General features: G+C 42.7%; 1 protein-coding gene across 1 annotated transcript; it reads left to right on the forward strand.

Annotated features, from left to right (window-relative positions):
- The first annotated feature begins 1,301 nt into the window (after positions 1–1,301).
- On the forward strand, positions 1,302–15,537 carry LOC118232131 (rab GDP dissociation inhibitor beta-like). Its single transcript, XM_035426771.1, has 11 exons — positions 1,302–1,346; positions 8,358–8,465; positions 8,885–8,984; positions 9,978–10,112; positions 10,543–10,741; positions 11,033–11,164; positions 11,334–11,433; positions 12,219–12,390; positions 12,816–12,960; positions 13,356–13,410; positions 14,081–15,537. Exons 1-11 carry the CDS (start codon positions 1,302–1,304, stop codon positions 14,234–14,236), a joined length of 1,347 nt encoding a protein of 448 aa, XP_035282662.1. The 3' UTR covers positions 14,237–15,537.
- Positions 15,538–16,141: the final 604 nt, after the last annotated feature.

Raw genomic sequence — 16,141 nt, forward strand, 5'->3', positions numbered from 1 at the left:
ATTTATTTAATGTGTTTTATGCTTACTCTGTTTCCTTTCTAATATTACATTTTGTCTAAAGATCTGAAAGCATTCAGTTTGACATATATGCAGTAACAGGGGAAATCAGGAAGGGGGGCAAATACTTTTTCATGGCACATGTGTAGTGTTTTCTTTTTGTTGTATTACCTCCAGTGTTTTACATACATTATAAGAAAGAATCCTAATTAAATGCCCTCAAAACAAAGTGTGCATTATCCAACAAAAAACTGTTTGTTTAGAACACAGAAAAATCAGCAAACAGGAGTTGTTGAAATAAGAAATCCTTTTTACACTTTGATGAAGCTGACATTTATTCCGGATCTCATTAAGAAGACGCCACTCTCTGCGTTGCCAGATATGCTATCGTTTCTGCACCGTGTAACAGTATGAACAAGTTTCAGGAACTACCTCCGCTATATTTTATGGGTTTTTACCAATGCATCTTTGCGTGTTATACTGATAACTGTATTATAGTTGAGCCAACAGGGAGCAAAGATTGAAAGACCAGTCGAGGGCACTGTAATAATAACACTGCTCAAAGGAAACAGCTTCAGAAATATTTGGCATTAAGGAGTGTCTAATGTACATTTACATTTGTTCTGCTTCCTCATTTCAAAGCTTTCTGAGGTATGTATCAAATGTCTATACTGCCCTATTATGTTATACTCTACTTGACACTGCAGAGCAGGATGCAAATGATTATTTTCTAGTTAAAGTGACCCTCTGACTGGTCAGAGGCCTGTACACAGAAATAACCGCATGAAATTATTTTAACGTATGCTATCATGGTCCAGTAACTTGGGTAAGACCTGGTCTATATTCAGGAAAGAGAAACAGGAGATTGAATAACAGAGGTAGAACTAAATACTACATGCACTAGGCCATTGGTTAAAACAATATAGCATCCTCAGGCCAAATCAATGTACATTAAAAAGTTGGTGTTGATGGGTTGGATTTTAAAATGAGAATTCATCATATCGAAGGCAATGGAATCTTATCACTGACAGTCACACGGTATCACAGTTTTACCCCTGCCTTACGAATACCGCCATTTCCCATAAAGCCGGTAGCCGAACGTCAAACTTGAGCTTCGACATAAACTTTTTACCGATTCAGTGCTTTCTACATTTCCTCACATCTGATTTGACGGAAGACTCGAAGTTGGCCCCTCCCCTAGCACGGGCTTGACGTAGCATTGTAACATCTCACTTCCAGCTTTGCTGTTCTCCATTTTCTGCAGATCGAGGTGTTTCCACGACAAAGAGAAAACCCCAAGGAAAATGAATGAAGAATATGATGTTATCGTTTTGGGGACCGGTCTTACGGTGAGAAAATAACGGATGCGGCTTGACCGGAATCGGTTGCAACTTTGAAAATATTTTGAGAAGGCAGTCCGAAATTGTTCTCTTCAGATGTAGCTAACGTTAGCTAGCTAGCTAGCTACTTAGTTGTGTTGAGGCCTAGACAGAATTAGACAATCGTTTGCGTGTGCTTGGCGCGTTGCACTCCGTACACAATTAACGTTACAACTAATACAAATATATTACTGTCTCGTAGAGAACTGTACATAATCTTAGACTAACCATATGATCAGCTTCACAATACATGTTTTAGACTTTCGGTGTAAAACTAGTTGGCTAGTGTAGAATAGACTGACTCCTTTGATTTAATAGTTAAGTTACAGTTAACAAAGTTAGTGAATGTATTTTAACGACAGGGTAAGTTGGACTTCTGTTTTAGTCTCGTATCTAGTTAGGTTTAAAAAAAAAAAAAAAAAAAAAAAACTACCTCCGGCAAAAGGGACAAGATGCATTGTTTTGTCAAGTAAACAATTTCACTGTGTTTTTGCAGATCAGGAGTTTGTTTCCTATTGACAATAAGTTGGATACTTCATTAAAGCAGTACCGTATTTCTGGAGTTTAATGTTTTCTAAAGGGAAAAGGTCGCAAGGTCGCCGTTCTTTTACACAACCGGTGCTATGCAGGCCGGTGGTTTGGGTGGAGACGTGTAACAGTTGGACGGCTAGTTAGCTAGCACTACACTGATAGTGATACTAGTTTCACTTGTTGAATTCGCGAGTCAGTTCCCTACGTGGTTCAGCTTCGTGTGAACTGCATGAATCGAACACAGCTGAACTAGACTGGGCCTAGCTGGCAATAAAAAATACCACACGAATCTGCACCGCCATCCAATTTTTAACGTGGCTAACTTATCTTGTGCATTGCAATACTTGTCACTTGACTTAACGTTACTTGTTGGCATGATAACTAACGTTACAGATATCTTATATCTATCGCGGGTGGTCAGTTGTAGCAAACTAGCTCTGTAGATTTCAGTGAAAGAATAAATCTTTTTGGTCTTTGCAGTGTGAAATTTTGTCTAACTGGCGTTGTCTAACGTCTACTTGAGTCTTGCGATTGACAATCGTTACAGTCAGTAGGTAGTTAACCAGCGCGCACACTTTCGAAACACAAAGGCAAAAATATGCATTTCACGTAGTCCAATTATGCAGAAATTGTTCAGCTATGTACAATTTACATTGTTGTCGAAATTGAGACACCACTGCTTGACCGATTTAGGTACGATAGCGTCAGCTGGTTTGGAATTGGCTAGTAGTTAGCTATGCTTCCATCTACCCACCCCAGTTCAATCGTTTCCGCTAAGTTAAATGTGTATTTAATATGTCACCTTTTTATTGATTACTATGTTCGTTATTTTATGGATAGTATTTTCTAGCAAACTAATGTACAATCTAGCTAGCTAACTAACGTTACATTTGAAAGTCATTATACTATAAATTATCGTACATGTGTTTGTTCCCACCAGAAACATGCTATGGCTAGTCTAACGGTGCCTTGGTATGTAGCTAAACCTCGTGATATGGCTAACGTTACTTAGCTAGGCAGTATAACTGGGCGGAAAAAATATTTCATTCTACTGGTTTCTGTTGTGGGATAGTCTACTTACGGCCCTATGCACCATCTGGCTATGTTTAATGTTCGTTGAAACAGCTGCATTTCTAATAAAAAATTTATCCGGACATTAGCTAACTTACCTTGTCAGTGAACATGGCTACAGACTGTCGCATTTACCTTGCTTTCCAGTTGCCCTCTACACCTCGGGCAATGCAATGTGTAAATAACCTAGTTGAACTTTGTTGTCCGTACACAACAATGTTAGGTGCGTCTCAACACATGTTTGCTGGCGTAATGGCATTATAGTGCGCAGCCTGATGCTTTAAGGCTTCATAATGAGGGAATACGAAAAATAAATAAACAAAATGCATAAAAATTCCCTTTAATTAAAGTTGAGTTTGCACTATAACCACGGGTAAATTGTTTGATTACAAATCTAAAATTGTGAAGTACAGAATCAAGAAAAAGCAGGTCTGTCCCAAACGTTACGGGATTCGTTTCCATTCAGCCACCAGAGCATTAGTGAGATCGGTTACTGATGTCGGGCGAAGGCGTGGCTCGCATTCGGCGTTCCAGTTCATCCCAAAGGTGTTCAGTGGGGTTGAAGTCAGGGCTCTGTGCAGGCCAGTCAAGTTTTTCCACGCCTTGCTTTGTGTTTAGGGGGCTCTGTCATTGTTGAAACAGGAAAGGGCCTTCCCCAATCTGTTGTCATGAAGTTGTAAGCACACAATTCTATAGAATGGCATTTTATGCTGTGGCATGAATATGCTGTGGCATGAAGATTTCCCTTCACTTAGCCCAAACCATGAAACACAGCCCCAGACCATTGTTCCTCCTCCTCCCCCAAACTTTAGTTGGCACTATCCATTTGGACAGGTAGCATTCTCCTGGCATTTGCCAAACCCAGATTCGTCTGTCAGACTGCCAGATGGTGAGGAGTGATTCATCACTCCCGAGAACGCATTTCCACTGCTCCAGAGTCCAATGGCGGTGTGCTTTACACCACTCCAGCCGACACTTGGCGTTGCACATGGTGATCGTAGGCTTGTGTGCGGCTGCTTGGCCATGGAAACCCATTTTATGAAGCTCCCAGTGAACAGTTCTCGTGCTGCCGTTGTTTCCAGAGGCAGTCTGGAAGGACTGAGGACAGATGATTTTTATGCGCTTCAGCACTCGGCGCTCCCGTGCTGTGAGCTTGTGTGGCCACCTGCTTCACGGCTGAGCTGCTGTGGCGCCTATGCGTTTTCATTTCACGATAACCGCACTTGCCTGTGCCTGTGCCACGTTGAATGTCGCTGATCTCTTCAGTATGACCCATCCTGGTGCCAGTGTTTGTTTATGCAGATTGCATGGCTATGCTTGATTTTATGTGCCTGTTAGCAATGGGTGTGCCCAACGTAGCCACAGCCACTAATTAGAAGGGGTGTCCACATACTATTGGCCTTGTAGTGTAGTTGTTGTCAAATCTTTTTATTAGCAGGCTAATGCTGGTGCATCTTCTCCATCAGATTTAGAAACGGATGTGCTATGGGTATTTGTCTAGGCTTATTTAATTGGCAAATTACACACTTCTGTGACATGACTTCAGTCAGCAAGCAAGATGGAGGAACGCAGGTAGGTTGAGTTATACTGGTGAGAATTGAAAAGGGCATACACAAGGTTTTATTTCACGTATGACTACTTGTTTGTTAGGTTTGGTCCATGGTCCATTCATCTAAATTATCTTCGAGGTAATAAAAGATATTTGACAAAAATGGAATTGTTTTGTTTAACAACCCTCATTGAGCCAGCTGGGGCTGGATGATAAATCTAAGAGTCTGATGTTTAATCTCTGCTGCAAGACTGAGCTGGCAGGTAGGCTGACCTTGATGAATGCGATCCTTTCAAAGGAAGCAACTTGAAAAGATATTCGATGATGCTGTGGTAAAGAACAGCACATCACCTTTGAGGCGGGCCAATGTGTGTGCTCACTGTATCCCAGCAGAAGGGCTTCAGAATGTGAGGGCTCGGAAGTGTGTTGGGAAAGGTCAAAGGTCAGTGCCGGGCACCCACCCGGTGTGCTTTTGCTTTCATGCGAGTCGTTTGAGAAGAAAGGAGCCGGACACGTCATCAGCCTCGGGAACGGGCGGCGAGGGCTGCCCAAACCCTGACCGGGTTCTGTTAAATGGTAAATGGACTGCATTTATATAGCGCTTTTATCCAAAGCGCTTTACAATTGATGCCTCTCATTCACCAGAGCAGTTAGGTGTTAGGTGTCTTGCTCAAGGACACTTCGACACGCCCAGGGTGGGGTTTGAACCGGCAACCCTCCGACTGCCAGACAATCGGTCTTACCTCCTGAGCTATGTCGCTGTTAAATGTACCGCAGTGCTGTGCACAAGTTTTTAGAAGTGCATGAACCCAAGCCTTTGTCCTGTTCTTTCTATGCAGACCGGCTGTGAAGGTCCTTAGTCCAGTTTTCTTGTTTGCTGAGAAGTTCTGCATATTTGACCACAGCAAAGCCTGACAGATTTTGTACTCCATAAAGGCTGGTCAAATGTTCAGGCTTTCCATAATACTTAATTCAGATCCATGTGTGTCCTGCTGTTAAAATGAAATCGATCTCAAACAACAGTGTCCGCTTCTCTGGACAGAGGAGACAAACTCACAAGTTGATGGTGAAGCACTTTTGCTGCGATGTAATCATGCCAACCTTAAAATCCGTTAATGTGGCCATTAATCCATTGTCCAAGGAGTAATCCATAACCAGTAACATTGTTATTCAGTATTGCTCAGAGACTGATAATGTTTACCTTTGCAATTTGGGTTTTAAGATTGTGGGGGATTAAATTTTTTTTTTTTTGTGATTTGAGGTCTCATCTGATCCGTCTCACTGTTCTTTTACTGAGAAAAGTGAGTGTTTTTTGAGGACTGCTCTGCTCCTTGTTTCTGTTCCTGACACCAATCTTAAAAAATGAATGTTTTGGGATAATTTTAAGTATTTAACAGTTGTGAAGATGTAATGGCCTCTTGCAGCTTTCATGTTGCACGTAGAAGCATGTTCATGCAGGCAAGGTTTCTAGGTATACCCATGACACTTGTCTCAAAGGGATGTCATAGACGTGACAGTGACAGCATTGTTGATGATTAGAGCAGTGTAAATGCATGTTAGGGTCAGACTGGGTCAGTGCCATGTATTTACCAATCTCCCGCGAGGAGGACAAGCTCAGGGGTCTCCAGCCATTATGCAATCTTCAGCTGAGATGAGAAAGTAAATACTGATTTGGTGCGCGAAACGCAAGCCGTTGCTAGTCTCCCTGGCGGCCTTATGCGTGTTCTCCAGGGTTTCCGTGAATGTTACATAAGCATCAGGTCTTTTAGAGGAAGCAGGAAGTGAGTGAGTTGCAGTTTTACCCACGCTCGCATTTTTTCTGATAGAAAGGGGGTTGGAAGAGTCAGGAAACGGTGCAGAACGGCGCTAAATCTGGTGCGGGTTTTTTCTGGCAGAAGGGAGGAATGTTTTTGAACACGAGTTGATGGATTTTGTCCTTTCCCTTCTCTCATTATTGGACCGCTTTGAAATTTGCACAATGTGGCGGTTAACCTGCGTTGCCATCTGGGACACAGCTATTGAGGAGCAAACAGGATATGACACATGATCGTTTCTCTAATTTGAATTTTACCATAAGAGGACAGTTTTATTTGCATGAGCTTTGACTGCGTCAGCCTTTTTCCTATATTAGGTCTTTACACTGGTTGTTGTACTTTTTCTTTGCCGTGCGGAACTGCGATGCTTGCAGGAGTATAGCCTGTCACATTCATATCCACGTGTATAAATATTGGTCTTTTTTGACTGTGGAATGTCGCAGGATCAGAGAAGATGGGTTTTTTTTTTGAAAGGCTTCTGCATTTCAAACTGGCTTGATACAAGATATTTATGTCTACTGTGTAAAATTCTTGCATCTCCTCAGACTGATTTTGCAGTGCACTTGAAAATGTGGTGATATGAAAAGCTCTTTGATTATGAAATGGCTAGCCTGGCTTATGTTCACATTGTTTGTTATCGTCCTTACACAGTGCAAATGGAAAATGTAAAATGCTTTGAAATTGCAGTCGGCATAGTAAATGGGTTGCACAGGACACAAGTTACTGCTCTTGTTGAACAGGTTTCGTATCTGATGGAGTAAAAAGCATGTAGCCTATACCAGCACAGTGAGTTGTGGTTTCTAAAGGCCACGTTTGCAGTGTGTACACAACTTAAAGGCAGACATTGCCTTTGAAGAACCTTTTTTTATGCAGATGGGTGTTGTCTTTTTAAAAAAAATTTTTTACCATTTGATGTGATCTGGTTCAGCCTAACAGCGGGTAGGAGCCATTCCTTGATAGTAAATGCAGTTGAAAAGTAAACTCTGCGTGGTTTTATGCATTTGGTTCTGGTACTGGTTACTGTGGTGTGTGTTAGTGCCCGTATTGTGACCCTGTCAGCAGTCTATTGGTGTAGTGTGTATTGGCCGTAAGACTAGCATTCTTTGGTCACATGACATTGAATTTGCTGTTTTTAAAAGGAAACCTCTCGTAATCGCATTAAGATTTTAGGGAGGGAATTTCAGTCTGGTGTTGCATAAGCATTTGGATTTCAAGTCAGAATCATGTTGTGGCAATGTTCCAGTCCTGCAAAACCCTCATCACTGTACTTGATTGAATGAATCCTGTGTCAGCACTCCAGAGATATAACCATAACCACAGAATATTTGCATTGGAGCCAGTTCCAAGTTCCTCTCAGGAACGATGCTGTGATTAAAATAGCTCCCATTCCAGTTCATTGCCTGTATGGCTGATGAAAGCCATACTCCATTTTTACTGATGGACATTCAGACTTCTCTCTCCACAATAAAGCAAACTGTTGTAGTCCTGCTTAATCTTTCCTGCTAAAGTTTCTGCTGCATTAATCATTGCTCTTTTAGTTTTCATTGACAACTACCAGTCAAATGTTGTGGCTAGCTATGTGGAATATGACTGTTAGGTAGTGTGATGGTGATTAGGGTTGCATGATATAGCCTACCGATACTAAAAAATTTACAGCGATATAAATCTTAAAACTACAATACCCACATTTATCAAAAATCAGTGCTTTATGAGAATGCACCTGACATTGCTTTGTATTGCAGCAAAAAAATTGCTATCCATTTGAAAATAAATACTGTGCCTTTAAGAATTGAAGGGCACAGTGACAGTGGGCGGGCCTAATGTACTGTAAGTGGGATACAGGAGATTTCAGGAAGTGGTGTTCTGTCCTTTAGGTTTGCCACAATGGAAGAATTAAGTTGTGCCTTATTCCTCCATCCAGGAGGAAAGTTTCACCTCATCAAGTCAAAAATTTGGAACTTAACTAATGGCGGTATCCCTCTTTCTTCTGTTTTTTTTCTTCTTCTAAATATCCAGGAATGCATCCTCTCAGGAATCATGTCCGTGAAGGGGAAGAAGGTGTTGCACATGGATCGCAACAATTACTACGGGGGAGATAGCGCTTCCATCACGCCTCTGGAAGACGTAAGGGAAATGCTGTGACCTTTGACACCTTTGAGGCGTTCCAGCTACAAACCTGTCCTGCCACTACTGTTACAACAGAACCATTCAGATACAATCTCCACTCAGACAAACGTTTCCACATATATCCAATTCGGCCATAATTTCAGAGCCAAGATCGGTGCCCATACTGCCTAAATGCCACGTGTGTCTTTCACATGAATATGAAAGACACGCATGGCTCCAAATCAGCATTGGGTCATCTGGTTTGTCAGGGTCAAAGAAACCATTTAGCACTTAGTTATACTGATGTGTGTAATTACAAAAGGTTTCAGTCTCCATTGTTATTTCAGCAATGGGACTGAAGTGAATGTCTTGCCACGTTTGTAGTCGGCTTGATTGTTTGTTTTAACAGTGTGACTTTTTATGGCTGTTTCCTGTAGCTGTACAGGCGGTTCAGCCTGCCTGGCAATCCCCCAGAATCCATGGGCAAGGGAAGAGACTGGAACGTGGACCTCATCCCTAAGTTCCTCATGGCCAATGGTAAGACTTTTCAGCTGGATCAGAACCCCGCTGTGGATGTGGGCCACAAGTCCACACCAGGGTTGCCTACCTCGTTTTGAAAACGGTATTAGACACTTCAGGGACAGAGATTGTGGGTGTTCTTCATTTACCATTCCTTTCATTTTGATTTGTGTTCATCTTTCAAATGTGAAAGTGACATACAGCCGACTGTTATTACTCCCCTCCCCCCTTTTAGCTTTTGTTATGAATCGTTTCCTCATAAGAAAGTGTCCTCTGCCCTAAGCAAGGCTGCAACATTATTTGGGTTAATGTTCACTAGCATTTAGCAAGCATCAGCATTGACCCAGCTAACGTTAGGTTAGATACCTGGAGTTAGCTAATGAAAACAATTCTTCATTAAAAAAAGAAGACTGGAGGAGGAGGGAAAACATTGGTTATGTTACTACTTCAATTGAAATAGATGAGAACCATTGTTAACTAGAAGTGAGGTCATTATGGATATCAGGCAGCAGTGACTTTAATACCCTTATCTTATGTTTAGAATTTGTATGTGATTGTATTATTCTCCAAATAATTCTGGTAGTATAAAGGTTTGTCTGTAACCGAGACCATTACTGCAAAAATTGTTCTACCCCGTGAGGAACACTGGATTAATTTATGCATTACATTAATATTCTGCTCGTGTGACTTGTGTGAAGTTGTCTGGCAACATATTTTTGACAGTTTTTTTGATTGTCTTTCAAACAATTTTGTGGGGACCATTGTGGGGGAATTATTCCTGCGTAAGACAAATTATAAAGTTTGTTTTACAATTGCAATACTGTGGTAAACATGGTGCTTCTGTCTTGTTCAGCTGTAGACTATCCTCAGCTTAGTAATGTTACAGACTGGAAATGGCCCGTCTGTGTTTTTGATACTCTCTGCCGTATTTATGAAGAGGTAGAGAGGGGGCGCACTGTGGACTCGGATTAAAACGAAACGTGCATCACCTGAGCCGTGCTCCTCCTCCAGGTCAGCTGGTTCGGATGCTGCTGATCACGCAGGTGACCCGTTACCTGGACTTCAAGGTCATCGAGGGCAGCTTCGTCTACAAGAAGGGCGGCATCTACAAAGTGCCCTCCACTGAAACCGAGGCCTTGGCGTCCAGTGAGTTTAAACCTCAACAGGAGCTGTTCCAGGAATACCTTTTCCACCATCCTTCCAACTGGATATAGCAGAATCTTTATTTAAATTCGATGTCTATCTTGCACGTTCGAAATCGAGAAAGATGATGCTTGCTGTTTCATTTGAAGCATGTCTTTGTTGTACTGTGCATGAAACTTGTAAAGCCTCTTCCTGCAATGCATTTAAATATTTTTCTTCTCCCATCGTTGGAGGACATGCTAATACGGTGTATGTATGTCTGTTGCTATTGGGCCTTTAAAAATAAATCAAAAATAGTAGTTAGATACTGTGTTGCACCTGCACCACTTTGCACCAAGACCATAGTAGCTGGTGTCCCGGTTCTGCACGGTGTCCCGCACCGAATCCTTCAGCTCTTCAGTCGGGAGTGATCACGGCCGTGTCCTCTTCGCAGGTCTGATGGGGCTGTTCGAGAAGCGACGGTTCCGGAAGTTTCTCGTGTACGTCGCCAACTTCGACGAGAACGACCCCAAAACGCTGGAAGGCGTGGACCCCAAAAACACGACCATGCGAGCCGTTTACGAAAAATTCTCCCTGGGCCAGGATGTCATGGACTTCACGGGCCACGCCCTCGCCCTCTACCGGACAGATGAGTGAGTGGCCGCGACCGGTTCGTTCCGGTTGGTCAACATGAACAGAACGCGAACAAAACCCCTGGATTTATATCAGTATGATGGGGTCCGCTGCTTAGATGGATGGTCACTGATGGTCAATACTGGCCTGTTGGTGGATTCCACTCAACACTCACCTGCTTCTAGTAAATCCTACAATATCCAAGCTGCTATGCCTTGTAAATCCTAAACACTTGATTTTAATATTAATATTTGGCCAGGGTAGCTAACTATGTTGGAAAGCTGACTGTCACCTTTTTCCTCTGTCCACAGCTACCTGAATCAGCCGTGCTTAGACACTATCAACAGGATCAAGCTGTACAGCGAGTCTTTGGCCAGATACGGCAAGAGCCCTTACCTTTACCCACTGTACGGCCTGGGAGAGCTGCCGCAGGGCTTCGCCAGGTGAGAGGCCCGCTCTCTACTTGCCTCTACCGCCCTCTACACTCTGAGGGGGCTGCTGCAGGCTTTCATTAAGATTCTAAACCAATGTTTCAGTGACAGTTATGACATTAGTATGCATATTTTTTGGGCAGCGTTAACACCATAGTTACCAACCTCCTCTTCGTCTCAGGTTAAGTGCCATCTATGGGGGAACCTACATGCTGAACAAGCCCATTGAGGAGATCATCATCGAGAACGGGAAGGTGGTGGGAGTGAAGTCTGAGGGCGAGGTGAGGCATCGCCTCCTGCCACGGAATCCAGCTCTGAATTCATCTACACACGAATTCCACCCAAGTCCAAACTTCATATGAACTCAATAGCCGAAACCCTTAAAAGCATTTTCCCCGGAAAAACACGATAGAACGACAATTCATTTGAATGTGTATACATTTTATGTAGTTTGATTTGATAGTGTTATCCTGTGGAGAGAAAGGGGGAACTTTTTCCAAGCGTGAAACTCACATAATGAATGTTTTTGTTCTACACTTACAGTTAGGCATTCAGAGCAGTGTGACTTGTACAGCTCATTATATTTTTACATGGTGTGTATTTTTAGCTGCATATTTACAGAAGTAAACCAGTTGCTCAGGGTTTAGATGCTAGTTCCCTACCTGGGAATCAAAACTAACTCCTGGGTGACAAGGCCACTTCCTTATCTATTTTACATCTGTTTACAGCATTTTACAGCGTTTACAGCGTTTACAGCTTTTTACAGCACTCTTTACAGCACTGTGTACAGCATTTTACAGCACTCTTTACAGCACTGTGTACAGCATTTTACAGCACTGTTTGTAGTTACCATGCTACAAGAACCTGTGTCTGTCCTTTTGACATAATAAAATGTAAAGCACCATTTAATTCTAAAATCAAGCTAATTTCAGCAAGGTATTTGGTGTGTGATAGTATGTTGAAGAGAAGCAATATGTATGTGCTGTGCCCAGCCTGTACTGCCACAGATACAGTACTTGTGTGACGGACTGTATCAGAAGAGCTCTTTTCCCTCCCGCCTCTGCAGATCGCACGCTGCAAGCAGCTGATCTGTGACCCCAGCTACGTGATGGACAAGGTCACCAAGGTGGGTCAGGTGATCCGGGTCATCTGCATCATGAACCACCCCATCAAGAACACCAGCGACGCCAACTCCTGCCAGATCATCATTCCGCAGAACCAGGTCGGCAGGAAGCACGGTGAGTCCGGAAGGGGGCTGGGCCCGACCCGAGAGGGGAGGAAGTATTTTCTGGTTGGTCTTTCGGTGGTGACGATCGGTTTTTCTTCTGCTTTCTCTGTAGCAACCTCTCAGGAAATATGGTGGAATGTATGGCATTACAGTTTCTGAGAAAAAAAAAAAAATAATAATTTTTGCACTTTGTAAGTCACTCTGGATAAGGGCATCTGCAGTCTGAATGTAATTTAATGTCACTTTGGTGGCTGTGGGGAGAATGCCCTGGATTTAATGATTATTGGTTGCACAGAAGGTATTTATTTTATTTTCTTTTATTAATTGTTAAATGGGATATAACAATGAAAGCAACAAGTGGGGAGTCTTTCTAACCTGGGCTGGTGATGTGTGCGGGTCGCGTGCCGTAACATGACCACCTCTCACCGTGTGCAGACATCTACGTGTGCATGATCTCCTTCGCACACAACGTGGCGGCCCAGGGCAAGTACGTGGCCATCGTCAGCACTACAGTGGAGACCAGCGACCCCGAGAAGGAGATCAAGCCCGCCCTCGACCTGCTGGAGCCCGTGGAACAGAAGTACGAGCCTCATCCCTCCCTCTCTCTCTTATATGTGTGTTCTGTCTTAATCCATCCTTGGCTCATAAGTGCTTTACATGATGTAAAGCAGCTGTGTGTGTGCGCGTGCGTATGTTGCGTGCCTGTGTGTTTTAACACCAATGGTCTATCGTGCAGTTGCCACAGCTTTCTTTCTAGCTCCATTTCCCTGAACAACAGCTGCTCCTCACACATTTCCCTTTACTACAGAAAGGCCGAGCGATACACTAGTAACTGTTAGACTTATTGGCAAGCATTGTTTTTTTCCCTGTTGCCATCTGTGTGCATGCGAGAGTGTATATTTAATAAGCATGGCTTGTCAGTATTAGAAACTACATCGCAGATATTAGTTTGAGCATCTGTTTCTTTCTTTGCAGGCTCGTGAGCATCAGCGACATGCATGTGCCAGTTGACATGGGTGCCGAAAGCCAGGTCAGTAGCTTGTTTATGCCTAGGCTTGCTTAGCAACCATCAACCTCAGTGATGCAGACATTTCAGGAATGGGGGATGAGGACCGGTTCAGGACTCTGTATGTTTGTAACTTTGAAAGTGAAAGCATGGTACATCCATTCGTTTTAATCCATTTTAGAATGACGATGCTCCCATATTGAAGAGTGGGTGTGATGCAATTCATGTGCGCATGCAGCAAACAATGGCCTGTCTGTAGCTGACTCCTGTTCACAAAAAGACACTGTCTTGCACACTGGGGAAAAAAAAAAAAAAACTATTATTATGAACTATTAAGCCGAAATGAAGGGTTATAAAAAGGTTAATCCATTCAAATCCTTGTGTTGATCGCTGACAAACTGAAGACTGTAGACTGAGGAAAGTACAAAGTAGAAGTGTGGGTGGGAACTTGAGTTAAAGCAAGCTAGGGCTGATTTGTGCCATGTCACAGGTGCCTCAGTATCAGCAAAGAAACACTGCAAGGGAATCGGCATTCTGCCATCTGACTAATCTAGCCCAATGTTTAGCACTGTTCATGTATGAATGCATCTGTCGGCGTGTCAAACGCACATTAAAATGCAAGTTACGTTGTACACGAGGTACAATAAAAACCGTCCCATCGAAAAAAAAGAAAAGATGAACGTTTCTTTGCCAGGTCTTCATCTCCCGCTCCTACGACGCCACGACCCACTTCGAGACCACCTGCGATGACATCAAGGACATCTACAAGCGGATGACGGGCACGGACTTTGACTTTGCGGAAATGGAGCGCAAGAAGAATGACATCTTCGGCGACGCTGCCGATCAGTAAAACAGCCCACTGCACTCCCGAGTATATATGGTATTTTCAAACGACTGTAATCACCGAGCGGTTACAGGCCGACGATCCAAGCATATTTCGCCCATTTACGGAACTGAATAAAGTTATAACTTTGTATTGTTGGGATAGGCAGTGGCCAGCCTGCTTTTTATAATTGCATTTTGACAAGTATTGCACTGATTGTTGGTAAACGCCCTGCATTTACCCCCTTACATTTATCTTGACATCATGTGCTGAGTTTTCCTTTCCTGTCTAGTGAGGGTGTTTTGCCAAAGATGCCAAATAATCGGTTTTTAGTAAAGTGATTACAGGAGGGGAATATTCAGTACTATTAAATAGTATATCTCTTTTTCTCTGCAACACCGAAACAACGGGTAGTTGTGCTTTATATGTGAACTTCTAGCGGGTGAGTTTTTCCACAAAAGCGATGTTATTTCTGGAATGACCTGGGCTCAGCAAAACAATCCTGAGTGGGATTATTGGTGATGAATTACTGGGGCTAAGGCTTACTGGGGGTGTACAATGGGAAATGGTCAGTCTAGAGCAGGGGTGTCCTATCTTATCCAAAAAGGTGTGGGTGCAAGTGTTTCTTTTAGCCCAGCACTGAGGTACCTGATTCTACCTTTAAAGGTCTTGATTTGAAGTCCATGATTAGTTAATTGGTTAAATCAGGCGTCGTAGCGCTGGGCTAAAACAAAAACATGCGCCCAACCCAGTGCTTTATGGATAAGATTTGACACCCCCTGGCCTGGAACCTGAATTTCGGGGGGTGGGGGGCTGCCAAAGTAATTTAAGTAATTTGGTGCACAAGGACAATGGTTAATTCAGCACAAGGGTGATAGTTAACCAAGTTCCAGTTATCCACTTAAATATGTATTAAAATTTTGTTAATTGAAACTGATTTTTAGGGGAAACCCAATGTTCAATGGGGAAATGCTTTCCAGTTTTCTTGCATCTACCCCTACTCCTGACTAAAGTTCACCAAGCACAGGGCAAAATGTAATATATCTGCTGATAGTCAGAGCTACTGCAACAGAAGTGTCAAATATTTTGAATGCAATGTACCCTAACAAGTCCTTCTGTCTTTCTTCAACAAATAAACTGAACGGAGTAAAAGTGGGCAAATATGTGACTGAATTCAATGTACTTTTCAGTGTGACTTTTGGTGGACCAAAATGTCTGTTGCAGTATCGACACGACAAGGGCCCTGGACTACCCACGGAGTAGTGCGGATGTCAAAAACAGGGTTTAAATGATTTCTGTTCTGCAAAGTAAAAGTGAACTAATGGAAATCTGTGTGTTGTTATTGCTCATTGATAAGTCATTGTTTTCGCATCTTCACATTCCAGTGAAGAGTCTGTAGTTGGTGTGTTTTTTAAATCCATATGTTGGGTGTTGCGTTGGCCTGCTTGAGGTAGTCCAATATTTGATTATTAGGCTTCATTAATTTAGTCTTATTAGGAATCTGCATGACTCCAGTTTAAGCCAGGGCTGTCCAATCTGAGCAAGAGGAAGTGCTTCATACATAACGACTGCCTGAACATTGATTATGTTTTCCATTTTGTATTAATGATTTTCTCATAAATGCTGTAAAATTATATTGTGGTTGCTTTGAGAAGACTTGCCCCTGGAGTTTGCTCCAGTGTATTTACAATGCTGCCTGCATGATCAAAGTGTAGGAATGTACATCACCGTACACTCTGAGATTGCATTTGAATTAGTAACCAAGACTACATTCGTTGGGGGGAAAAAAGCATTTTTAAGGAAAGAACATTTATCTGCTGTTCTAGGCAGGCGAGATCTCTAGAAATGAGATGCACAAGTGTGACTTTTTTTATATAAACACAAGTACAAAGAATGTACTGTCAGGAAATAAAGGTCTGGAATCTGAACAGA

This window comes from Anguilla anguilla, chromosome 7 (assembly GCF_013347855.1).
Source record: "Anguilla anguilla isolate fAngAng1 chromosome 7, fAngAng1.pri, whole genome shotgun sequence".
NCBI classification, from domain to species: domain Eukaryota; kingdom Metazoa; phylum Chordata; class Actinopteri; order Anguilliformes; family Anguillidae; genus Anguilla; species Anguilla anguilla.